At 55.6% G+C, this 24,187-nt stretch overlaps 8 protein-coding genes across 8 annotated transcripts; 5 read left to right on the top strand and 3 right to left on the bottom strand.

The window, feature by feature from the left end:
- Nucleotides 1–1,243: 1,243 nt before the first annotated feature.
- QBC33DRAFT_461855 (Arginase/deacetylase) lies at nucleotides 1,244–4,750 on the top strand (the record flags this gene model as incomplete). Its single annotated transcript, XM_060425047.1, has 1 exon — nucleotides 1,244–4,750. The coding sequence occupies one exon, from the start codon at nucleotides 1,244–1,246 to the stop codon at nucleotides 4,748–4,750; it is 3,507 nt and encodes a 1,168-aa protein (XP_060278469.1).
- A 198-nt stretch (nucleotides 4,751–4,948) lies between these two features.
- Nucleotides 4,949–6,503, bottom strand: QBC33DRAFT_601904 (Polymerase/histidinol phosphatase-like protein). Its single transcript, XM_060432127.1, has 3 exons — nucleotides 6,163–6,503; nucleotides 5,508–6,053; nucleotides 4,949–5,389 (listed from the first exon to the last, which is right to left on the bottom strand). The coding sequence occupies exons 1-3, from the start codon at nucleotides 6,322–6,324 to the stop codon at nucleotides 5,147–5,149; spliced, it is 951 nt and encodes a 316-aa protein (XP_060278470.1). The 5' UTR covers nucleotides 6,325–6,503; the 3' UTR covers nucleotides 4,949–5,146.
- Nucleotides 6,367–7,954, top strand: QBC33DRAFT_501552 (uncharacterized protein). The gene has a single exon (XM_060425705.1). The coding sequence runs from the start codon at nucleotides 6,816–6,818 to the stop codon at nucleotides 7,833–7,835; it is 1,020 nt and encodes a 339-aa protein (XP_060278471.1). The 5' UTR covers nucleotides 6,367–6,815; the 3' UTR covers nucleotides 7,836–7,954.
- Nucleotides 7,955–9,739: 1,785 nt separating this feature from the next.
- QBC33DRAFT_461810 (P-loop containing nucleoside triphosphate hydrolase protein) lies at nucleotides 9,740–12,293 on the bottom strand (the record flags this gene model as incomplete). Its single annotated transcript, XM_060425042.1, has 2 exons — nucleotides 9,740–11,988; nucleotides 12,050–12,293. 2 exons carry the CDS (start codon nucleotides 12,291–12,293, stop codon nucleotides 9,740–9,742), a joined length of 2,493 nt encoding a protein of 830 aa, XP_060278472.1.
- A 397-nt stretch (nucleotides 12,294–12,690) lies between these two features.
- QBC33DRAFT_481898 (vacuolar protein sorting-associated protein Vps17) lies at nucleotides 12,691–15,083 on the top strand. Its single transcript, XM_060425360.1, has 3 exons — nucleotides 12,691–13,401; nucleotides 13,454–13,907; nucleotides 13,977–15,083. Exons 1-3 carry the CDS (start codon nucleotides 12,895–12,897, stop codon nucleotides 14,858–14,860), a joined length of 1,845 nt encoding a protein of 614 aa, XP_060278473.1. The 5' UTR covers nucleotides 12,691–12,894; the 3' UTR covers nucleotides 14,861–15,083.
- A 4,533-nt stretch (nucleotides 15,084–19,616) lies between these two features.
- QBC33DRAFT_461821 (GroES-like protein) lies at nucleotides 19,617–21,152 on the top strand (the record flags this gene model as incomplete). The annotated part of the gene is made up of 2 exons (XM_060425043.1): nucleotides 19,617–19,724; nucleotides 19,968–21,152. The coding sequence occupies 2 exons, from the start codon at nucleotides 19,617–19,619 to the stop codon at nucleotides 21,150–21,152; spliced, it is 1,293 nt and encodes a 430-aa protein (XP_060278474.1).
- Nucleotides 21,153–21,293: 141 nt separating this feature from the next.
- On the top strand, nucleotides 21,294–22,080 carry QBC33DRAFT_288712 (uncharacterized protein). The gene has a single exon (XM_060423311.1). It carries the CDS (start codon nucleotides 21,435–21,437, stop codon nucleotides 21,840–21,842), a length of 408 nt encoding a protein of 135 aa, XP_060278475.1. The 5' UTR covers nucleotides 21,294–21,434; the 3' UTR covers nucleotides 21,843–22,080.
- On the bottom strand, nucleotides 21,905–23,834 carry QBC33DRAFT_552463 (uncharacterized protein). Its single transcript, XM_060429311.1, has 2 exons — nucleotides 23,400–23,834; nucleotides 21,905–23,334 (listed from the first exon to the last, which is right to left on the bottom strand). Exons 1-2 carry the CDS (start codon nucleotides 23,683–23,685, stop codon nucleotides 22,319–22,321), a joined length of 1,302 nt encoding a protein of 433 aa, XP_060278476.1. The 5' UTR covers nucleotides 23,686–23,834; the 3' UTR covers nucleotides 21,905–22,318.
- Between the last annotated feature and the right edge of the window lie 353 nt (nucleotides 23,835–24,187).

The following is a 24,187-nucleotide window of genomic DNA, read 5'->3' on the forward strand; positions in this document are numbered from 1 at the left end:
AGCCTCACCCATTCTGCTGGCAGCTGAATCCTCTATCAAAAGCCCCCATGCTGCCAAGACCGTTCGTTCAAACCGACTATTTGCTGGAGCCAGTCTGCGGATCCGTAAGTGAACCTTGATAAGCACGTTTTGGGCGTTAGCGCGTATGCAGCGGTTGTGACGGCAGGGTTAGCTGCATCTAGCTTGCAATATTGGTTGATGTGGCGACCGGAGGGTGACAACAGCTCCGTTCGAGCTTGCAGTCCAGGTGCTGGACAAGCTCCGTACAGACCACGTAAGAAGGACAAAGTGACATGTCATTCCCTTCTCTAGAACCCCGCCATTTAAGGGCGTCGTGAAATTGGCACACGTTATCAAAGTTTGCGAAACTGCAAGCCTTTTAAACTTGATCTTGAGCTTACTATAGTAGACGAGAACGCAGCGGCCCGGCAGCAACGGGCAGCAAACGGGGTGCGGCTGAAAGCCGAACCCCACACTAACGCGGTAGGCTGGGCTGGGCCGCCGCTAGAGTCCAGACTCTAGACGGCCTGCAGTACTCAGCCAAGGCACATTTTCCAGGTCGTGACAAAAGTGCAAATTTGCATAAGTAGGTGGCGAGGAATGATGATGGGAAACAGCCTAGCCCGCGGCCCTGGCGCTGTGGCCCATGGCGATATTCCGCAGGTTATCAACCACCATTTATTCCAGCTGACATTCTAAGGGCACCGCGCTTGAAGAGAGAAGGAGACACGAGAGACACGTTGCGCTTCTGTCATAAAGAGGCGAGTTCCGACCGAATTGGGCAATGGTCGCGAGCAACGACTGGGGACATACATAGTAGGTCGTGGTCGAGAAGCTGAAAAGCAGGTACCGGTTCCTGTCTCAAACCCAAGCTCTTCAGCTGTGGCACTCTGTTACATAAAGGTACCTACCTCGTATATCCGATAACGGCCCCGCTGTGGTGCATTACATGATACGCAATCAAATTCCAATTTCTGCGTGATGATGCCGGTCACGTGGTTTCATTGATGACCAGGAGCAAGGGACGCGACCCGGGGGCAATATCAACGCGACAGGGGGAAAAAGGGAAAATAAAAACAGATGGCAGTCGGAGACGGGCCAATCCAGGAATGATCCACCCATTCTTTCATCAAACTCCACCAATGTGCAATGCCTATATGCAACTGCCAGTGAGGCCGGCCTGAGACAAGCATCCTGCCAAACAAGCCCGTTGCGCATCCTTAGATGCGAAGCCGCTACTGCTATGGCGCCGTCTTTGCCTTCATCGCCATCTCCGCCAAAGAGGCCGGCTGGCAATAATGACAATGACCTCACCCAATCCCTGAAACAGCTCTCGCTTTCAACTTCATCCCCGGCCAGATCCCCAGCCAGATCCCCCCGGGCCTTCAAACCTACTATCGACAATCCAAGCTCACCTCGTCCAACCAGTGTTCTGCGAAGTCCCTTAAATGGCCCGTCCTCGTCAAATGGCCTACCGTCTCGCTCCGCAACCCCGACTTTACTTCGGAAAGCATCACTCAACTCACTACATTCCGCCAACGGAGTCGCCCCGCAACGGCGCGCAAGCTCGGTCAACCTCATGTCTCCGTCAGCCAGGAAGAAATCGCCCCTCCGGAGTCTGTCACCAGAGCCTCCAGAGCGGCCAGTGCCGACGGCGAGCTCAGTTGCTAGCACATATTTCAAACACGAACTTGAATCGCATCATGGCACGAATCCGACTGTGGAGACTGACACTCTTGTCATTCTCAACGATTCCTGTTACGGCCATCGATACTCGCGCCCACGCACCTCGCGAGTAGCCCTGAGCACTATTGTGGAACGGCCAGAGAGAATCAAAGCCAGCGTGCTGGGAGTTTCCGCTGCCTATGTCCGCCTGGGCGAGCGACATGCCGACGGAGCTTACCCCCCGCATCCCAGACTAGACCCAGCTTCCCTTCCCTCGATCCCCTTCCGCATACAGACTACTTCGCGTAGGCTCCCCCTGGTTTCACAGACGGTCACTAATGTACACGGAACGAAGTGGATGGAAGAGTTGAAGATTATGTGCGATTTGGCAGAGACGAGGTTGGCCACGAACGGGAAAGAGCTACAGCGACCAGACATCAGTCGTGGCCCTGACCAGGCGGCCCCGCAGAAGTTTCACGAGGGGGACCTGTACCTCTGTGCCGAGTCCCTGGATGCCTTGGAAGGCGCACTGGGAGGTGTCTGCGAAGCAGTCGACGCCGTGTTTAATGACCGAGGGCCCAGACGAGCTTTCGTAGCCATCCGACCACCAGGTCACCACTGTTCCGCGTCCTACCCATCCGGATTTTGTTGGATCAACAATGTCCACGTGGGAATTATGCATGCCATCCTGAGCCACGGACTGACCCATGCTGCTATCATTGACTTTGACTTGCACCACGGCGATGGATCACAGTCGGTCGCTTGGGACCACAATTTAAGGAGTGTGGGCCTGTCAAAGAATGCTGCGTGGTGGAAGAAGACTTCGATTGGTTATTTCAGCATCCACGACATCAATTCGTACCCGTGCGAGATGGGTGATGAGGAGAAAGTCAAGAACGCGAGCATCTGCGTCGATAATGCCCACGGGCAGACCATCTGGAATGTCCATCTGCAGCCATGGAAGACCGAAGCCGAGTTCTGGAAACTCTACGAGTCCAAGTACATCTTGCTTCTCGACAAGGCTCGCAGCTACCTGAAGACTCAAACCGAACGCCTGCGCTCCTCGGGCCTGAACTCGAAAGCTGCCATCTTCCTCTCGGCAGGGTTCGACGCGAGTGAATGGGAAGGTGCTGGGATGCAACGGCACAATGTTAATGTTCCGACAGAATTCTACGCCCGCTTCACCCGCGATGTGGTGAGGATTGCCGCCGAAGAAGGCACGAGCGTCGAAGGTCGAATTGTCAGTGTTCTTGAAGGGGGATACAGCGATCGCGCGCTCTTCTCCGGCATTTTGAGCCACATGAGCGGCCTGGCGGGTGACGATCCAGTCGTCACCAAAGATCAAGAATACAACGGTCTGGGCTATGAGATGGGACAGAAGATAGGGGCGGTGCGTGGACGAAAGGACTCATCCGCTAGCGAGCGAGGATCGCGCCCTTACGAGTCGTCATGGTGGTCTCTGACTGAGCTGGAGAGCCTCGAAGCACTCATGGCTCCTCCTCCTTCTGCAGAACCTAAGAAGCCTCGTAGGAGCATGCCGCCAACTTATTCTTCCCCAACACAGTCTTCCGCGGCTAAAAAGGTTGCAACTCCCAAAATCCGCCGAAGCGCATCGGTGCTATCGTTGAACAATGGTTCACCGTTGTCAGTATCGAGGCCGCCGACGCCACCCCCACCAGAGGTGCCTTGGACCATTGCGGCGCATGAGCTGAGCAAACTGCTCATACCAAGTGAGCGCCAAACAGATAGTTGCAAGCATGAAGATCTCTCCGCAGAGGCGACGCGAGCGCGGCGGGATCGGCAGGCAGCCCTTTCACAGTCTCTGCCCCCGGATCCCTTGCCAGCAACTACTGCAGCCCCGGCTCCTGTCCGAATGTCGTTAAGGGAGCGGAGGGCAAAGCCGAGCTTGGCCGTGGCCGAAGAAGAGGAAGAAAAGGAGCAGAAAAACAGAAGGAAGACGGTAGCAGCTTCGGGTCTCGGTACAGAAAGGGCCGCGTCTCGGGCCGGAGCTCCAATTCCTCGTAGGCAATCCAGCAGGCCCGGCCGACGCCTTAGTGCGGCTTCGACCGTCGTTCCGGACAATGCCTACCGGTTGATGCCACCTTCTACCGCCGCAAATGGGGTTTCTAGACCGGAAACTGCGCAGAGCATCAGACCCGAGTCGTCGATGAGCGTCAGAACCTCAGCCGGATCTTCACTGGCAGTTAAGAAGATGAGAACAGCCAAGCCCGCCACGAAGGACGTGATTATGTGTGGCTCGGGAATGAAGAAAAAATCGCCACCTGCGACAGAAAGCCCGGTAACTGGACCTTCAAGCCCGGCGACAGAACCCTCTAAGACCTCTAACGGCCAGTCTACAATGGCACAATCGCGTCAGTCCATGGACTCTATGGATAAGCTTGCAAATGATATGAAAAAGATCAAAATCACCCTGGTCACTAAGGAGCAGCGAGAAGCGCGGGAACGAGAGCGTGCAGAGAAGGCCAAGGCGAGGGAGCAGTCTTCAGTCAGCGCCCCGGAACAGAAGCCTGTTATCAAACTGGAAGATCCTTTTCCAGAGCAGCCGCTTACCACTCCAACGCCCACTCTTGGATCGTCCACTGCGACATCTGACTTCCTCGGTCCTGAAGTGCAGCCAAATGCACAACAATTTGCTGCTGGGCCTTTGACAGACCCAGCCATACCTGCCAAGGAGCATATTGCCGTCTGGTCCCCCCCTGCGAATTCACAGCAAATCCCACTTCCAATGAGCTCCCCCGTCAACCCAAGCCCCGTTCAGTATTCGCAACCTTCGACTCCCGATATGTTCATCCCGTATCAGCCAGAGGGACCGGCACCCGAGGCAACCCACCACCACCACCAGCAGCAGCCTCTGCAATGGCTACCACCCAACACCTCAACTCCCTTGGCAGTGCGACGGGCCGAGTTGCCCGTCTTCACTTCCACCTCGGCAATCCCTTTCGCCCCCCGCCCCGATCACGAGTCAGCCGCAACACCAGCTCCAGATAGTGGATTACCAGTGAAGAGTGACCCATTATCGATCGCTCGATCAATTTGGGATCTGCCGGAGACGCCTCAGAGGTGAGGGGATTTTGCGTGGTTCTTGTCTTTATCATTGCTTCTTTTTCTCAGGAGTCTTGGGCCTGGGTTCCGGAGTCTGTCTCCCTTTTGATTACATTTCCAGGGGCTACGCTATGCTGATATGTTGGATGGATCGTTCTGCGCCTGTCCTTTGTTGTACATCTACCATAGACGGGTGCACTGTTATACCCTTGTTTTTTTGTAGACTTGGTGCTGCCCGTGGCTTCGACCGTGTTTTGTTTTACCTCTAATGGAGCCACTGTAACGTGGGAGTCAAGAGCCCCCTGTATGTCAGGGGCCGTCTAATTTTAACACAAAGTATTCCCCTTCTAACCTGGTTCCCGTGAACAGCCAACAATGCCATCCGTCTCTATTGTCTTATGTTCAACCCTGAAATGCTTCAGTCAGACCCCAGGTTCAAGGAGGCTCGAAAATCCTGCAGGGTGACGGCCTTATCCGTCAACACCGGCTTTGAGTCTTGATCAGAGTGTGCCGACGATGGTGGCTGTCTCTCGAAAGTCCAGACCTCCTTGACGCCCAGACTCTCGAGATAGTCCAGTCCGCGGGAGTAGTTGGTTGCCACCTGGGCAATGCCATGGCTGTCATCCGAGAATGTGAACTTGCCCCCGATCCGGATCCATTCCTGAGGCCGAGGCGGTCAGCTTGGAAAACAAACAAAAGCAAAGCAAAAATAAGAGGACAAGGGGGAGAGGGGGGGGGGGGGGGGCGGAGCTTCAGCGGCCCGAGGGATAACAACCCACCTCCGCGATCTCCCTGCAAGGATACGGCTCGGCCAGCCCCTTCCTCAGCGCGCTGGTGTTGCACTCCAGCCAGCCGTCAAAGCCCCTGACGAGCTCCAGGTTCCGCACGACGCGCGCCCACACCCCGCCGCCGCGCCAGCCGCGCAGGCGCCGCGCGGGCTCGGCGCTGAAGAGGCGGACGAGGTCGAAGTGGCCGACGACGCGGGGCCGCAGGGCGGCCAGCATGGCGCGCTGCTCGTCGTAGTAGGCGGCGAAGAGGCTCTCCTCGTCGCCGCCGCAGGCCGCCACGGCGGCGGCGTAGTGGGCGGCGTCGAAGTCGATGGGGTGGCCCGCGGCGTGGTGCAGCGAGCCGATGAAGTAGTCGACGTCGGCGTGGGCGGATAGCGAGGAGACTAGGGGTGCGTAGCCCGGGCGGATCCACTCGCCCTCGAAGCCGACAAGGATCGTCGCCGTGGAGGCGTATTTGTCCCGCAGGCGACGGGCTTCGAGGAGGTAGGCCTCGTGGCGGGGCATGAGGGCCGCGAGGGAGGCTTCTGGGTCGTCGAGCTAGGTTGTTGGGTTAGCTTCATGGTCTTTTCTCTTGGCCATCTTGCACTGAGAGCCGAACGAAGGTGATGGCGCGGTGAGACGGAAATGGTGATGAGCGGGAACTCACCTCTTCCGGGTACAGATCTGACAACTCGGTCCGGGGCATGTGCTCGGTGAGGCCAATGGTTTTAAGGCCGATGCTGATTGCGTGCTTGACTATATCCTCCAGTTGGTCTTTGGCGTGGCCAGGGCAGAATTGGCCCGAATGTGAGTGCATTGTGAAGGCCATTGTGAAGGTCGTGGAGATAGCAATCTGTCTCTCACTTGGATATGAATATTCATTGAGACAAACGTCTTTTTGGCTCAGCTATCCCAACAGAACGGGCGCAGAACGTGCCATAAGAATGCCAACTTTTTCAAGATGTCCGCGAATTTTGGTGTTGCTTTTTTATCCCGGTTTGGCCACCAAAAAAATCAGAATTACTTTATCGGCCTGTCCACCTCAACAGGCCAAGGTTTGCGGCCATCTTCCCGTCTTCACCTTACCTGACCGCTTTTTATGGGGCGAAAGAAATAGTAGGAAGTAGAATCGATTTACCAAGTACGCCGTGAGGTATAAGCCGAGGATCAAAAGAGGGGTTTAACTACCTAGATGGGGAGGAACTGTCTTAAAAGACTTGGCTCGGCGCCTCTGCAATATTTAGCATGTTGTCGGGAAACTGAAACTGGGCTGACTCTTTCCCCCCAAAAGACAAAACCCAGGGCGACAGACACACAAGGATGGCCCACTCGTTCCACGTCAAGCTCGGCCAGAGCCACCTGAAATGGTCGCAGACGGTCCCGCCGATCCTGACGGTCACCTCGGGATCGGAGGTGGAGTTCGACCTCCTCGACGGCAGCCACAACATGTTCCGGCCCGACAACGCCGCCACGGCGCTCGCCGACTTCGACTCTAGCATGGCGAACCCGGCGACGGGGCCGATCTACGTCGAGGGCGCCGAGCCCGGCGACGTGCTGAAGGTTGAGTTCCTGGACCTCGTGCCGGGCCCGTACGGCTGGACGGCCATCATCCCGGGCCTCGGCCTGCTCTCGGACGAGTTCACGGAGCCGCACCTCAAGATCTGGGACCTGTCCGACGCGGCGCTGTTGGGCGTCCCGGGCAGTCCCGCGGCGGCGGGCGGTAGGCGGGCGGTCTTCAAGCCGGGCATCTCGATCCCCGTGCGGCCGTTCCTGGGCCTCGTGGGGGTGGCGCCCGCCGTGCCGGGCGAGCTGTCGCTCATACCGCCGTACGCCGGCTCGGGCGGCAACGTCGACTGCCGCGACCTCAGCGCCGTCGGTAGCACCCTGTACCTGCCCGTCAACGTGCCGGGGGCCCTGTTCAGCTGCGGCGACGGCCACGCCGCCCAGGGCGACGGCGAGGTGTGCGGCACCGCGCTGGAGACGCCCATGCGCGCCCGCCTGCGCCTGACGGTCGAGAAGGCGGCCGCTCGGGCGGCCAAGGGCTGGGCGCTGGCCTGCCCGCACTACGTCGCACCGCCGAGGGGCCGCGCCGGCATCGAGGCCGACGTCGCCGCCGACAGGGGGGAGTACGCGGCGCTGGGCATCCACGAGGACCTCCGGGAGGCGACTCGCATGGCGCTGAGGGGCGCCATCGACTGGCTCGTGGCGGAGAAGGGGCTGACTCGCCTCGAGGCGTACATGCTCGCCTCGGTGGCGGGGAACTTGAGGATGTCTGCCGTGGTGGATATGCCCAACTATGCTATTTCCTGCGCTATCCCTCTTGGTATTTTTACCGAATAGCGTCTTTGTGGGAAGATCACTTTTGTTTATAGTTCCTATTCGTCTCCTCCTTCATGCATAGCATTGTCAGGTATATATTTACGTACGGCCTCATCATTTGCTAAAACACTCTGGCCAGGACCTTCTCCTTCCCCAGACATGGAAATTCTCGTCGCTCCTGCTGATTATCTCTTTTTGTATGGCCTCGGCCGGCAACGTTCCCGGAATCGGCGGCGGATATGGTAGCTCGTCCTCACTAACCCACCGCAATCCCGTAGAGTCATTCTGAGTCAACGCATTGCACCGAGTCCTCTCTTCAATGTGGGAAGGGAATATCGCACTTGCTGCGCCGGTTTGGATCTGGCATTCCTTCGGCTGTAGCAACTACGGTCGTCAGTACAGCTAAGTACTACGCAGCTAGACAACCGCCAAAGCTGCAGCAATGGCACTCCTGATAGGCCGAGGTATGTATAGAAGTAGTGTCACGAGATTGAAGCCTTGGAGTTTGTTCGGATGAAGAAGGCAACTCAGAAGCCATTCGAAGAATAAGCCATCACCCCTTAAAATCATTGCGAACCCAACCTGGAGAACTAGAGAGGATAAGCTCCACGTCAGCTCTACAGATCGTTCAAGTGCTTACACAACATACTGCGGTATGTAGAAAAGGGGGCGGGCTAGTATTCTCAACATTCGATACAGGTCCCTGCGAGCATGTAAACATAGAGCACATAGACCAAAACAATGCTGTGGGGATAGGAGTCATGATCTAATCGGATCGCATGCCGAACTTGAAAGTGTGTGCGCGCGATTGAGCCTGACGCGAGCCGATGCTTGTATCCGGCCCACTCTGTAGCAGCGGTCGAGCCATGTGTTCAGACGGGTAGACAAGACGAGGGCAAGGCGGCTCAAGAACGAGGGTTCGTGCTCTGTATTGAAAATGGCACCGTTGCAGGGAGTTGGTTATTCGGCTCACGCCCCTCCCCCCTTTTTCATTTTCCATCCCTAAGATCAGGCGCAACCGGCCCCCCGGCCTGCATGAGGGCAACTTGGCACTTCCCCCACGCGGGAAGAACTGCCGCAGGAGAGCAGTGGCCGCTTTATGCGAAACATGCGCGTTCGTCTGATCTGGTGGGGGTCAAGTTTCCGGAAATGCCGTCTGATAAGATCCGCCCGTTGCTCCTTCAGGAGCGGTTGCAGTGCGACGCTGGGCCAGAGAGAACCAGAGAAGACGCCAGTTCGGGACGCTATTTTACTACAAAAGCGGCCTCGTGATCCGAGGCACGGCTTGCCGAACCACATGAGCCGCCGAAGGACGTTTGGCAGCGTCTACACGTACCAGATATTGCGGATTACGCAATACTGAGTGTTGCAGACGTCACTTAAGTGAGGTGGCGATGGTTTGGAACCAGATGTCCATTCTTTTTGGCTCCAGGACTCTGTTCGGGGCAGTAGTTGGCCGTGACGGCACATTGCCCGAGTCAATGCAATGATGGGCCAGTTCAATGATACTACATTGTTAGCGAATAAGCAAGGGAGCACCCAAGGCCTTGCAAGGGTTTGCCAACAAGACAGCGACTCTGTCGCGGACTCGGACATCGTGCCCTCTCATTGTATCGACAAGGCCGTGCACAACCGACCCCAATAACCCTTCGTTGGGCCATTATCGACTCTAAGCTTGATTACCCTCATCTCTGGTCCACAGATCCGTCATGGTTGAATCAGAAGCACCGTTATCGGCTTGGAAAGTGACGAGCTGTTGAAGAAGCCGGGGTAGGCTGTTCTTTTCGGCACCCCCCTTTGGGCTCAAAAGCTTAATGAAGCAACAAGTACTTGTACACACTCGAGGTGAACCGAGATAGTCTATCCAATTTTCTTTTCGTACAATATCAAACAGAATCGCAAGTGGTGGCTGATCCCTATCAGGATCATGCCGAGTCAAGAGCCCTCTCTCTCGGTCCGGTAACCCTTTCAAAGGTGTCAAGTTCCATCTGAAGAGAGTGCCGGCCCCCAGTCATGCCGCGCAGATGATCATCATAGTGGAGTGTGTCCTTCAGCGGCACCTTAGCAACGATATCCAGCATCCTTCCGACGCCCTTTTGAGTATCCCGCAGGGACTGCACCGACTCGTAGGGATCTGGGGGGACATAGACCTTAGATAGATCTATGCCCCCGTCACTTTGTCTCTCTTCGTTGCTATCCTTGACCTCCATCACGATACCTCCTCGGGCAGACGAGATATCATGCTGGATGTTGCCACCCGCTGCTTCAGGGACGGTGATCCGGACTTTCATGAAGGGCTCTAGGAGCCCGATGGATTTCCCGGCGTGAGCCTCCTTAAGAGCATCCCGAACTGAATGGATCGCCGCGTTGACGATATGGGCGCCAGATACAGGCCCGAAAAAGTCCGTCTCGTAATCGTACGTGATGGTCACATGGCAGTTGGTGACGGCAAAGCCCCTCCGCGGACCCCGTGCGAGCGCCGCAACGGCTCCGTTGAAGAGTTGTTGACGTACGACGTCCGGTTCAAACCGCAGAGCCTCCCCGTTACTTGGTAGAGGGATTAAAATTTGAATGATATTACCGTCCCTTTCGATGCCCGACTCGAGGAGAGCCTCGCGCTTATGAGCCTCTATCGGCGCTAGTGTGGCCGAACACGCGGCTTTGCCGGGCTTGTTCGCAACAGTCCGTTCGTACTCGACCCGGTGCGGTCCGATAGGCGAGAGTATGCACTCCTTATAATCAACAGCGATCTCTCCAAACTCTGCCACGACCTTGTAGTGGTTCTTGAGACGATCTTGGGCAATCTCGAGGTGCAACTTCCCCATTCCGGAGAGGATGAACTGGTCGGCCTTCTCGTCCTTGGTCCACCTCAAGCTCGGATCCTCTCGGGATATGTTTGCGAGAGCGATTTCAAGATTCTTCGTTTCCGTCAATGAATAGGTCTCCATTGAGACAAATGCGACGGCCGGGGGGATCTCGGGCGGTCGGATCTGGAGACCCCTTAGCGCTTCCGGAGCCTTATGACTTGGGAAAGTCATCAAGGTATCCCCGGTTCTCGCATTCTTCAGCCCTGTCAAGGCGCCAATGTATCCGGTCGGCAGGTGGGCAATGTCCAGAGATTTGTCGGCGGCAATTTGGAGCATGTTGAGAGGCTTCTCGAACTGGTGCATATTGGTGTTCCACATGGCATCTTTCTTGTTCAGGTTGCCGTGGTAAACGCGTACGTAACTGAGCATCCCTCGCTTGGGGTCATGCACGACCTTGAACACCGAGGCGAGGGCCCCCAAGGGCTGTTGTTTATGATGATTGGGTTTCGATTTTTTCGAAGCTGACTCGATTGCGTCGGAGATGGAGAGCCTTTCGGGGCCGGAACGGACTTGTACCTCTGGTCTCTCTTGCGGGCTAGGAAGATAGTCGACAGCTGCATCCAAGAGAGGCTGAACACCCATGTTTCGAAGACTCGCGCCGGCGACTATTGGCACGACTGTCCCGTTCCCGTCGTTAATTAAACGTCGTATGCTCTGCTTGATCGAGGCGGTGGGGACGTCCATCTCATGCTCGATAAACAGCTCCATTAGCTCGTCATCACGTTCCGATAGAGCCTCGACAAGACGAAGACGGGCTGTTTCAACCTCAGCCCAAAGATCAGGGTTTTCCTGCAAGAGCAGCTTCTTCAAGTTGGATGTCTTGGACATTGCACCCGTGGAGGACCATTTCAGGCCGACTTGGTCAATGACATCAATAACGCCAACGAAGTCCTCCTTGTTCCACCAAGGAATCTGGCATATAAGCGGCCATGCGCCGAGTTTGGACGCTACGTCGAGAACAGGTCTCTTGAATGAGGCGCCATTGCGGTCGAGTTTGTTCACGTAGATAATCCTCGGGATCTTCGACACCTGAGCAGAAGCCCAGACTCTCTCGGTGTGAGCTTCAACCCCCTTAACTGCGTCAAGGATACAGATAGCACCGTCTAGTACGGGCAGACAACGGTCAACTTCGAAACGGAAATCCTGATGGCCAGGCGTGTCGATGAGGTTGATAGTTTTGGGTTCAGTTCCGGCGGGCAACTCATGCTTCAGAGGCCAAGTGAAGGTGATGGCCGCAGACTGAATTGTAATGCCCTTCTCCCGCTCAAGGGGGAGAAAATCAGTGACCGTGTCACCATGGTCAACATCTGAGTAGGGAGGGTTAGCCCTCGGTTTCCTAGTCCCAAGAGGCTTACATTGCAATCCTACTTCCGAGATGTCGTGATGCGCCACTTTGATATAGCATCCTCTCTGTTGTAGTTGTCTTGCCAGCATCAACGTGAGCTATAATGCCAATGTTGCGGACATCGTCGATTATGGCACTTTGGCCAACAAATCTCCTGCAGCTTGGCCATTTGGGATTCAATCGAGCGTTTACAGCACGGCTGAGCAAGATAGACAGATGTTTATGCCCATAACGGCCCGCGTTGGAGGGCGCTACCGCTGTGAACATTTCCGGAGACAAGATGGTTCCGCTTTGGACCTCGCTCTCCCGGCTTCGGGCAGAAGGAGGGAAAGTAGTATAGCGGAGGAAGCAGATAAGGGGCACGCCAACACCTCTCCAGATTCCTCTGAGACCTCGCTGTTAGTCCATCAAGAGGTAATGGCGTGTTTGGCCCTTGCTGCTCCTGATAACCAATATTGACCAGCCTACCAAAGCAACCCGATGTTTGTAGGCCGGGTTGGATGTTGGTTGGTTGGCCTGTGCATGCTATCTACGGATAATGGAATGCGCCACTGCAGATATGCACGAGCAGATCATCAAGTGGGGCTGTGGCTGAAATTTGGCGAGGCAGCCACTCCAAGGTCAGGAGCTCTGGAGCGGGATTCGGGACCCGCGTCGTCATCAAGGAAGAAACCGAGTTCCCCAAACGACTCACGACTTGATACTAGGACATCCCCCAGCTGCCTCTCGAACCTACCTTCGCTGAATTGGTCAGATGGCTGCCCTCCAGACCTGAATCTTGAGGTCTTCGCTGGCATCTCCGAATATCGGTAGGAGGAGCAAAGTCACTGGGCATTGAAACTAGACATTCATCAACGTCCGGCTCGCCATGGACTACAGCACCTCAATAAACGACACGGACAACCCTGTTGGGCCGTCCCCTTGGGGCAGCTCGCCTGAGTCGTCCCCCCGACATAACCGGACAGCCTTCAGCTCTCTTGGCGGCGAACCGCCCATCTCACCCTATCCCTTTACGTCGCAGACCGAGGGCAATGGCCTAGCGGCCGAACAGGAAGAGGGAGGCTTTGGCGGAGGCGAAACCAATTACAACCGGCCGGACACAGCGAGCACCGTCTCTGCGACCGAAGTCGCTAGCGACATCCAGTCTGAGGAACCGGGACGCGAGGAGGCTCCCGGCCCGCCCGGCAAGGCCAGCCAGGAGGGGACCCCGCATCAGCAGTCACAAGAACCGGCAAAGCCTGCTGGACAACATGCTCCGCAATCACAGGAGCAGCAGGCTCGGCGACCTCCGCAACCGCAGTTTAAGCTACAGGCTAAGATTACTGGGCTCGAACGAACCGGTCGCAAAGATCCGATCCTCAGATTTGATGTTCATGTAGGAAGCGATTGTCCGCACCCTGACGGAGTACCGGCTGACAAAAAGATAGACCAACTTGCCAAGTTTCAGGACCACTCAATATCGCGATGTCCGCCGACTTCATTCCGAGTTCGTAAAACTCGGCGAACACTTGATATCCGCGAATCCGGAAGCGATTGTCCCGGCAGTGCCACCACCCCTAACCTCGGCAGGTGCTGGGACGGACGAGGACGAGGGCAGGGTGAAGGCGCTGCTACAGCGCTGGTTTAACTATGTTTGCAGCAATGAGGTCCTTATGAGGGACGATGAGATGGTGCTCTTCGTGGAGAGTGATTTCGGCTACAGTCCTATGGTTAAGAAGAAGCAGCCTGCGACGGGCGTTCGTCGGAAGATTCTCAAACAGTTTGCCCCGCCGCCCGACGATACGCCTGAACTGCAAGAAGCTCGACCTATAGTAAAGCTTTTCTACCTGGGGACAATGGATGCCGGGCACAAGGTTGATAAGCTGGTGAAATCACGAAGGGGTGAGGCACGATCCCTGCGTTTACTGCAATCATCACGATGGGGTTACATGGCGTACTGACGCATCGCAGTGTTGGCGCTTGCCGAGTCTGACTTTGGCGTCAAACTCGGAAACATGGCCGTTCAGGAGCCGTACCAAGGCCTAGCCAAGGCCTATCAAAAACTCGGTAAAGCCGTGCAGACGGTCGGGGACTGCCATGCGGCCCAGGCCACGGCAGAAGCCACGACGATCGGCGACCCGCTTCAATACCACTCGCAGGACGCCTTCATCGTCAAGGAGACGCTGACTAACCGGCAGATCCTGGTGCGTGACTTCATCCAGGCCCAGGAGACCACTCGGAGCAAGCTCAACGCGGCAGACCGACTCAAGGCGTCTTCCAACGTCCGGCGCGAGAAGGTTGACGAGGCGATCGCGTCGTTCGACGAGGCGCGCCACAACGAGAGCTTCCTCTTCCAGAAGACGACGCGCGTGACGCAGAACCTCGTGCACGAGCGGCGCAAGTGGTTCGCCCGCACGGCCGCCGACCTGCGCCTCAGTGTCCGCGAGTACGTGCTCCGCGAGATCGAGGCCGAGCGCCGCATCCTCGCGCTGCTTGAGAGCGTCCGCCCGGACATACGCTCCATCGACGCGTCGGGCGGCCTGAGCCGGCTGGGCCGCGAGGCCCACCCGACGACCGTCCGGCGGTCCAGCCTCGCCGCATCGCAAGGGCCCAAGGGGGACGCCTGGAGCGGCGTGCCGCGGCGCACCGACACGGTCAACCGCAGCATCTCGGGCAGCTTCGTGGGGGGGGTGGCGGAGGAAGGGGCGGAGGGAGGGGACGGCGGCGGCGGCGGCGAGGGCGGTGGGGCTGCCAGGGGGCCCGGCGGGGGTCTGCCTGGTGTCGGCGAGGATGACGACGAGGACCGCGTGGATGCCCGGAATGCGGCTAGCCGGTTGGCGACGAGCACGTTTTGAAAGTGCCTATATTATCATGATACGCTTTTCTTCTTCTTTCTCTCTACCTGCGCACCACTCCCTGTCAATCTCTGCTGCCGAGCGCGATTTAGCATACGTGTCCCGTGCCACCTGCCACCTGCCAGAGGGTGGAACTTTATCTTGTCGTTCATCCCTTGCTTGCTTCATTTGTTGTGTGTGGGTGCTAGTGATGGGGTCTGTGTGTGTGTGTGTGTGTGTGTGTTGTGAAATCGCCCACCCCGACGAAGCATCCAACACTGCGGTATCAACGACGTAGAAGAACTCTCAAACCAACAGACCACCTGTAACCATCTCGCCATTCCTCCTCCTACACGTCACGTCACCTACCTCCTATCCCAAGAAGCATCCGCATCCTCATGTTGCACCTGTGTCTCTCTTGGCTTCTACTTTGCGAATCATTGCCCCAACCGCCATCTGTCATATTCTGGTTCGTCCCCTTACGATGATCCCCCCAATCCGTCCACGGGCCGAGCTGCGCACCTCCGACCTCGGATGAAGCCAAGAGGGAGGCCAAAGGGGTGTCAGAAGGGGGCGCAGACCGAAACTGGTCTATTGGACGGCAGCTCGAGGATCCGAAAGCCTTACCGGGTTCCACGGCCGGCGGGGGGACGTTGGAGAGAGGGAGGGAGGAGGGATTGGTGAAGGAGACAGGGGCTTAAAGGGATTTGCAGCCTGCACCGGCCGCTATGGTATACTGCGTAGCTGGCTCAACGGTTGCGTGTTTGCTCCGTCATGATAGACCACTCGGATAGGCGGTAGTGGGTCTGCCTGCGGGGCGAACGGGAGGGCGGGCGATACGGAGCGGCGCTGGGCTCGGTTGCCAGATGCACATGAAAAGTATGTTGCAAACCTGCATTGCATACATACATACATACATACATACATACATACATACATACATACATACATGATGGGACTGCCGAATGGGTTCGACTCGGTTCATTTATCTCGCATGCAAGCAAACATCACCCCTGCTCACCGCTTATCTAGGCCGAGGAGCTGGAGCAAGCGAGAGGGTATCGCGAGCACGTCAGAGCAGCAATGCAGGTCAGGATGGCTTGCTGCGGGTGAGATGCACGTACAGCGTGGGTGCCGTCCTCGGGCGTTGCTTCATTAGGACGGCCTGGTTGTGGAGCTGGCACCCGTGACCCGTCCAGTCCCTTCACTCACCGGGCTGTGCTTGTTGGTTGGGGCTGCAAGCCAGTGTACCACCGAGTGCCCGGTTTTTGATCGATAACTGATGGTTTGATAAGCTTGCATTCCGCCGCAACTCGCTACTGCTTCGCGAGGCGTCAATTAGTTTTCCTATCGAACCTTGTGTGCGTGTGTATGCTGCCGTCCCAGATGCAGGAGCTCGGGCGACACGGACGTGTTCACAGTCGATCGTGCTAAAATCGTCCGATCGCTCTACACAGGTCAGTCTGTTGTGCAACTTCTCATCATTCTCAGTAAATGTGACACAGCCTCTGCCTGCCTACAATGCTGGGGCCTCGAAGCCCCTTCAAGGTACCTTAGGTAGGGAATAATAGCAACCTAGAATCTGGCTGTGGTTGCGATTCCGATCCGGTGCCCGAGGCTGTGGGACTGCCCCTTTTAGCCGACTCCTATTTGGTAGTACAATCATTGCTGATACAGAGACGGGTCCATAATTGGGAAGCAGGTACTTTCTAAATAGGTAGGAGGGAAGATTGTTCCTTTCCTCCCATTGGAAAAGCCGGGGGCGTCAGGGGAAATAAAAATAGTAAATAAAGAGACAATGGGAATGTGTCCCGTATTATGGAACGGCAGCCCTCTTTTTCAAACAAACTTCCTCGGTAGTTCGGGTGTCTTCCATGCAGGGATTTAAGTTGCATCATGGATGTCAGGTAACGGCCTGGAAACCGTGAGCCAAGGTGTGCAATAACTTGGGGCTGACGCCATCGCCATTGCACAGCGCTGACAGGCCCGACGAAGCGCAAGTGCCATGCGAAACGCGCAACTAGCGTTGATAAGGGTACCTATGTATGTAGGCAGGAAGATTGTCCTCCGGTGGCCAAAGATTGGGTGCCGGATTTCCATATCAGGGCCGCCGGCCAGGCAGTTTCATGTGTGGTTCTCGTGGAATGTCTCGTTTTGCGGCCATTTGAGTTCTTTTGGCTACCTTCCAGGGAGACCCATGTCGGCCATGTGCAGAATGTTTCGCCATAGGGCCGGCAAAATGAGAAAATGAGAGGTGCATCTCGCCAGGACGCGCGTGTTCCTTCCCCTTGGCCTAGTCAACTTTAGCTAAGTAGGTAGGTAGGTACCTTGGTAAGCTGCCACGGAGCCAAACGTTGTTCATTGTCCATCGTGGATGGAGCTCTTGCACGTAAAGCTTAGGTAGGTAGGCGAAAGCTAAGTACCAACAGATGAGTACCTAGGTATGTCTAAGGTTAGATTAGAGGGGTGGATTAGCAAGCAGTTAGGCGAGAGTCCGGTTGCGATGGAGATACCTGGAAACTGATCAGTTCATGCAGGGTCAGGCTGCAAAAAAGGCCCGTTATCGCGGCTCTCTCTGCCCCTGTTCAGAATCTTCGCAGGAGTGTAGTGGGGCTTGAGCCATCCTAACGTCAATCCAATCATCCGAAAGCCCCGAGGCACCACCATCCAACATCATCCGTGGACAATTGGAAATCATATCGTCACTTGTATCGGCATGTACTACACATCAGATTTTGGGCCAACATCTGGCTGTTTCTTTTCCTCGTGTACATATATTTAAGCTTGGATGGTCCCTCAGCCGGCTGCGGCCGAGGGCTCTTAGCGCTGCCCCTTGCGGACGCGACCCGTCCGCCCCTCCCTCAGGATAAGACCAGATCCTGCCATTTCGTCTTGCGCATCTCGCACGTCACATATTCCCCCACCAACACAAAAGATGGGGAAAATACAGGAAAGGAGGGGGGGGCAGAGAGCCTCTCCAGATGTCCCCCCCGGCTGCGATGTTGCGGGATACCGTCACCTGCTCGTATAGCGAACTGGCCCCTTCCATCCCGTCCCAAAGATGGCTTCTCCATATGCGACGAAACGACTGAACGAGACTGGGTAACCACAACATACCCTACGGACATACATAGTATAGTAAATACCGTCGGGTCGTCTTAATCTTTCCGCGCTAGAATGTGGATACGCTTGTACATCAAGGTTTGGTTACAGGTACCCGTACGTATCTATCCGGCACGATGTGGTTCTTTCCTTCCATCGCGTCTATCAATCTCCACATTCGCCGCCTTTGCGTTCCGTTCCCCCGTCATCGAGTACTAGTCTCTACCTACTGTACCTTGATTAGGTTCCCGCTCGAGTTCCGCCATGACATCCGGCTGCCGTTTCCCAAGTTCCAACGTCGAACATTCTGATTCAGCAGCCTGAGCAATTAACCCCTGGTTCGGCCCCGAGCAACCGCCTCTAGGCCTACTCCCCTCCCTCCACCGAGGACGCCAGGGTAGCTGCATGTCTTTTCCATCCCAGCCAGCAATGGTCGAGGATTGGAAGATACCTGGCCAGCACACAACGTTGCCATCCTAGCACATGCAGCAACTTGTCTTTCTCCACTCTGGTCTTTCCTTGGCTTCAATTTAACATAACTAGAGTCTGGTGATGCTCCCCTACGAGAGTGCTTATTAGTCTTGGGGCTCTCGCGCCGGCTTGCGCTCACAGACACATCCAAAAGCGACGTTGGTGTTGTACCTGCTCATACATGTATGATGTACATGGACCTACGCGAGTGACCAGTAGCGCACCGCATACACCGCACGCCGCAGCGCCCCCAACCAAAGATGTAAGGTAAGGGTAATCCCATAAAACCACGGCAGCTAAGATGGCGGTCCCCTTGGGACATGACATGGCTGGGCGGGCGCGTATGAGCTCCGACTCCGGATGAGCCCCCAGCCAGGACGAGTCCAGGACCAGGAAGCCCGCCGGCCCCTCCAGCCTACCAGGAGTCCCTGTCGAGAGATTGACCTCGCCGCTCGACCGTTTGCATACGATTTCCCGAGATTATGGGACCCTTGCTGCGTCCACCAGAGCCCCCCTCAAGCATTCTAGCCTCCGGTGAGGGTGGAGATAACTTGTCGATACATGACTGGCAGGAGGAGCCCAGTGGCTCTGAGGCCAACCAACAGGTTGCTGATCCGTCGCCTCCTGCTTGCCTCGTGCTTGCCCGCCTGGTCCCTCTTGCCCCGAGATCCATGATTCACACACCCAGCATCCCGATAGCACATCATCAATGGGCGGTCAAACAAGTGCCCTTCGAAACCAAGGCTACTTAAGAGTGGGGGTCCTGCCGGGCCCTGAGTGTCTGGTTCTATCATTTTGCCAAATCTGCCGTGAGCTGTGTCGATTCTGGCCCGGATTTCCCTATTTTCCTTACTTGGACAGTGATAAAGCTGCCTCCCTCCTTTTTGTCCCCCGAGCTTGCCTGGCCCCAGACTTCGCTTCGCCCTCCACCCTCAGCATTCTTATTATATCCTACCTTTACATCCCACATCCCCCATCCCCCATCCCACACATCCCACACATCCCACGCCGCAGAGCCTCAACTTACTCTCCCACGCCCACGACCAACAGACCCCAGCTGCCCACTAAGACCCCACGGGGCAAAACACCCCCCTCAAAGTTCCTGATCCTTTTGACCAATCCGCCGGCTTCAACACCGCGCAATCCCCCCTACTATCCCACGCCCTCCCTCTTCATCCCACGCTTCATCCCGCGCTCACTCAAGATGGCGCCCGCCGCCACGAACGAGATCGCGCCAATGCAGCTACCCGCCTACTCGAAATCTTGTTCAATCGGTGCATCTGTCTTGCATGGCCCTCGCGACTTGCGATTGGTAAGCTTGTTCCCTTTCCCCAGATCTCTCCATGTTACACAAACGACGCCGATTTCCTTGCGTGATCTCTCCTTTATTCCCATTCTATTTCTGTACTTGTTGTTTTATTCATTTATTTATTCAGTCGTTCATTCCTCTGATTATTTTATTTTTACCCATCTGTTTGAAAAAGAGCGCACATTTTCACCATAATTACCCGCCGGGGGCACGAGTGAGCAGGACTAACACGGAATACCCTCACAGGAACGACGGACCATTGAAGACCCTGGTGTTGGCGAGTTGCAGATTGCCATAAAAGCTACAGGCATCTGCGGCTCCGATGTCTCATATTACAAGAAGTTCGCCAACGGCGACCTCTGCGCCTGCATGCCCTTGTCTCTCGGCCATGAGTCCTCTGGAGTCGTCGTGGCCATTGGTACCCAAGTCTCGGGCTTCAGGATCGGCGACCGAGTCGCGCTCGAGGTCGGCATCCCCTGCGGCCAGTGTGGCATCTGCAGGAAGGGCAGATACAATCTCTGCAAGAAGATGAGATTCAGGAGTAGCGCTAAATCGGTCCCTCACTTTCAAGGGACTCTGCAGGAAAAGATAAACCACCCTGCCGGATGGTGCCACAAACTCCCAGACCATGTCTCCTTCGATGCTGCTGCCCTTCTTGAACCGCTCTCTGTCGCCATCCATGCCGTTAACCGAGCAAGTCCCACCCCTGGCTCGACAGCGCTGGTTATCGGAGCCGGCACAGTTGGCCTCCTAACTGCGGCGATGGCCAGGCAAGCTGGTTGCTCCACAGTCACAATTACCGACGTTGACGCCGGACGAGTCAACTATGCCATTAAGCGCGGTTTCGCTACCAATGGGTATGTTGTGCCTGAGTCACTGCACTCGTGCTCGAGCAGTTCCAACAACTCAGGCACCTCCACTCCCTTGGGGTCCGGTGTCATGACCCCTGCCAGCACACTGTCTTTCCACAACCAACTAGACAGTGCCAGGTCCCTTGCCAGCGAGATCCTGGCCTTGACCAAGGGCCCCGACTCTCTGCTCCTGGACGACGAGGATGACGGTGTCGATGTCACATTTGAGTGCACTGGCAAGGAAGAGTGCATGCACACCAGCCTGTACGCCACAAAACCAGGCGGCAAGGTCATCATGGTCGGCATGGGCACGCCCATCCAGACCCTCCCCATGTCTGTTGCCCACCTGAGAGAGGTGGACATCCTTGGCATCTTCCGCTATGCCAACACCTACGCCACCGGCATCCGCCTCCTCTGCGCCCAGGGCAAGGGCGGCGCCGGCTTCACGTTCCCCAGCCTGGATGACATGGTCACCCACCGCTTCAAGGGACTAGGTGCTGCCAAAGGTGCCTTCGAGCTTGCAAGCCGTACCGCTGATGATGATGGGAAGCTGGTGCTGAAGGTCGTTATTGAAGCCTAGACGGAGTCGGTTTCCTTGATGATTTTTTCTTTCCCGTTCCCCCCTATTCCTCGACAAAATTTCCTCTCACCTTTCGTCTTTGCCAATTATCCCTTTTCATCCCATCTACACCAAACTTATGACCACAAGGACGATGATAGACCGTTAGTGAACCTGCAGATTGCTTTCTGAGCGTGTGTTGTTCCTGGCGCCTAGCTTTTCCAGTCTGCGCATTCGACTGCCCAGGAGTTGTTTTTCCTTCTTCGTTTTCCTCTCGCTAATGACCTTAATATTCAGAAAGACATGGGGAAAACTAAAATCACAAAAAGTTTGGATAACCAGCTGTGCTGGCGAGGCGTTTTCTCTTACCGTTACAGTGTCTCGCTTTTCCCCTCTTTTTCCTCCTTTTTCTCCTTTTTGCCTCTTCTTTTTCCCCCCTTATTCCTGGTTTCTCTTGCTCTTGCTCTTACCAATGCCGTTACGAATACAAGGAATAGACAGGTTGGATTGAAGTATGATCTTTGGCTTTTTTTTTTTTTTTTTTTTTTTTTTTTTGAGGGGGGCCAGGGGAGGGATATTTTGATCAGATCACGCCAGTTCGAAGACTACGGGATTCACATCAAGGATTGGGAGGCTCACTGTTTGCTTTTTGAGGTTGGAAAAGAAAGATTCCTTCTTCGGCCCGTTTATCAACTGCAGAATGCGTTTTAGAAAGACCGGGGAAAGACCGGGGACGCAGTTGTCAATAGGGGTTTATGCTTCACGCAAAGTTGGTGGCTCATTCGGTCTAGCTAGGTAGCTTTTTAATGGTGCAACGGCGCTCAAGTCTCTCTGAATTATCATCTCTAGTCATGACTTCTATATGAACGGCTTCTTCTAACGCGCATGGTATTAGGAAGCCATCTGCCAGCGCCTCTTCTGTCCCAGATCAGAGACCAGGAAAGGAACAATAATCCAGCCTGAGAGAAGGCACAGCTGTCGCAACTCTTGTCCAACTGCACATAAAAATAAAGAGGCCTCTTCTCCAAACTCCTTACTCAAGGACGCCATGCCATGTACTTAGATGCAATAGTTTTTCCACGCTGAATGCTAACCACCACAACACCGCGTGGCCAGCCGAACAACCTGAAGTCGGAACTCTAGTCCAAACTTCACGGCTGAGAGTCACGCCTGCCACTTCCAGCTCCCTATCCGAAATGGAGGTCTCCAGCGTCTCCGATCACGAGTTTTTGGTTGATAATCTCTCCGACCGAGAGTTTTTGGTTCATGGCCGAATCGTAGGCCCTTCGTGGTGGTTTCTGGGCCTGGGCAATATCCGTGATGGCAAACTTCTTGCCCACCTCACGTATCTCACTGACACTCGACAGAAGATCCTTCACCAAGGAGATGAGCTTTACGTCGTTTGACTCTTGCAACATCTCCTTCTCCAGGGCATCTTGCTGTCTGGGGGTGACCAGCTCGACATTGGTCACTAGGGCCTGGATTTGCCGTAGGATGTTGTAAGATGGGGCCACATCCTGGCCAGCCAGTGCGTCTGTCGATGTCTGCAAGCCCGCGAAGGGTTCTGGTGGAAGCCTCTCCAGGTAGCTGATGAGCAGCCCAAGGCGAGCCTTCATCATCTTGACTGCATTGGCCTTGGCCTGCAGAGCAGAGATGAGCTCCGAGTCCTCCTTGCTGAGAACAGCGTCCTTGGGGGCTTGAGATGCTGCCTCTGCCTTGGCCTTGGCCTCCTCTTCCTTGGATAGGGCGCGTTGTTTACCCTTGGCATTTGGGTTGGTAGCTGACTCAGGTAGTGGCCGCTTCGATTCCTCCACCGTGGCATTTGCGCCACCTTCTCGAATGAACTGCATGGCGATCATCTCGGCGTCTCCTGTCTCGGTTGTGAAGGGCAGCTCTCTGAACTTGAGCACCATTTTGGCGGGAGACTCCAGATCCTTCATCTCCTTATCCTCCCCTTCAGCCTGGCTCTCCCCACTGCTGTCTTCAGCCTCCATATTGCTTTCGTAGATTGTGAGGGGTAGCGGGTTACCCGCAGCCGGATGAAGAACATCTTCGGTATGGAAGCCCAAGAGGACCGTAGACTCCTTGGAAGCCTCAAGAAACTGGTTATGAATCGGTAGGTGGTGGGAGCTAGGTCCGCTTTTTGGTACTAGGGTGTACCAGCCAACAAGGTCAAGTGGCGGGTCCTTGTGGACAAGCTTCACTGTGAGCAGCTTGTTAGCAAAATGGCTAGGTGAAACAGGCTACCGGATGATGGCCGCAACATACTCTGCTCCAAGCGATCCTTAAACCACTGGAAATCTAGCGTATAGTGTCCATCCTCATTCTTGCTGGTCTTGCAGGAGAAGCTGTGCTCGATGGTAATCTGGGTGATTTCGCGACCACTTTGCTGGCCAAGAAGTGCTCCAACAATGGCACCATTCTGTCCACGCTGGTATGCACGAGTGATGTAATCAGAGATCTCTAGTATTGGCAGGGGATGAAGGGCAACTTGGACGTTGGAATCGGATGGTTTCTGAGTAGAGAGAAGCTGGTTGACAGGAGGGTCCTCCATTGTGAAGGGGATGGGTGAGCCAACAAACCCAGCACACACAAGGAAGTAGGTAGTGCAAATGGGAGGGGGAGAAGACAGTGATTGAAAGGGAATGGGCTGGCCGTCTAGCTCCTACTTCTCCTCCACGCTCTTCAAAAGCTGCCTGGATGATGAAGGAGGGGTGGGGGCAAGGCTGAGATGGAAGCCTTGCTGTGACGAAAAGAGCGAAATCATGTGGCTTATCATGTGACTGAGATAGGCCCGAGTGGGGCGTGACCTTGTCCCTTAGTTCTGTCAGTTCATTATCCTGCCCCCTTTTACAAGGAGGGCCTCAATCACTGCAATGATACTGAAAAGGGATCCTTACAAGATCAGCATCATATGCCATGCCTTCAAGTGAACAAATAACCCAACCATTGAGAGGTCATAGCCTCTAGCAAACTTGACATCTTAAAGCACCATCTTCCATTTTGAAGGAGCACAATCCTAAGGCAAGCTTTTGCTATATGCAGCACAACTTCTT

The sequence above is a fragment of the Phialemonium atrogriseum genome (genome assembly GCF_030411735.1).
Source record: "Phialemonium atrogriseum strain 8032-3 unplaced genomic scaffold QBC33scaffold_44, whole genome shotgun sequence".
In the NCBI taxonomy this organism is placed as follows: Eukaryota; Fungi; Ascomycota; class Sordariomycetes; order Cephalothecales; family Cephalothecaceae; genus Phialemonium; species Phialemonium atrogriseum.

Excerpts from the sequence above, each read along its gene's own strand:
- QBC33DRAFT_601904 (XM_060432127.1), bottom strand. The coding sequence starts at position 6,324 with ATGGCCTTCACAATGCACTCACATTCGGGCCAATTCTGCCCTGGCCAC. Across the intron at positions 6,054-6,162 it reads CAGATCTGTACCCGGAAGAG|CTCGACGACCCAGAAGCCTC; the intron begins GTGAGTTCCCGC and ends CCAACAACCTAG. Across the intron at positions 5,390-5,507 it reads CTTGCAGGGAGATCGCGGAG|GAATGGATCCGGATCGGGGG; the intron begins GTGGGTTGTTAT and ends CCTCGGCCTCAG.
- QBC33DRAFT_501552 (XM_060425705.1), top strand. The coding sequence starts at position 6,816 with ATGGCCCACTCGTTCCACGTCAAGCTCGGCCAGAGCCACCTGAAATGG.
- QBC33DRAFT_481898 (XM_060425360.1), top strand. The coding sequence starts at position 12,895 with ATGGACTACAGCACCTCAATAAACGACACGGACAACCCTGTTGGGCCG. Across the intron at positions 13,402-13,453 it reads TCCTCAGATTTGATGTTCAT|ACCAACTTGCCAAGTTTCAG; the intron begins GTAGGAAGCGAT and ends ACAAAAAGATAG. Across the intron at positions 13,908-13,976 it reads GCTGGTGAAATCACGAAGGG|TGTTGGCGCTTGCCGAGTCT; the intron begins GTGAGGCACGAT and ends GACGCATCGCAG.
- QBC33DRAFT_288712 (XM_060423311.1), top strand. The coding sequence starts at position 21,435 with ATGGGGAAAACTAAAATCACAAAAAGTTTGGATAACCAGCTGTGCTGG.
- QBC33DRAFT_552463 (XM_060429311.1), bottom strand. The coding sequence starts at position 23,685 with ATGGAGGACCCTCCTGTCAACCAGCTTCTCTCTACTCAGAAACCATCC. Across the intron at positions 23,335-23,399 it reads TAAGGATCGCTTGGAGCAGA|TGAAGCTTGTCCACAAGGAC; the intron begins GTATGTTGCGGC and ends AGCTGCTCACAG.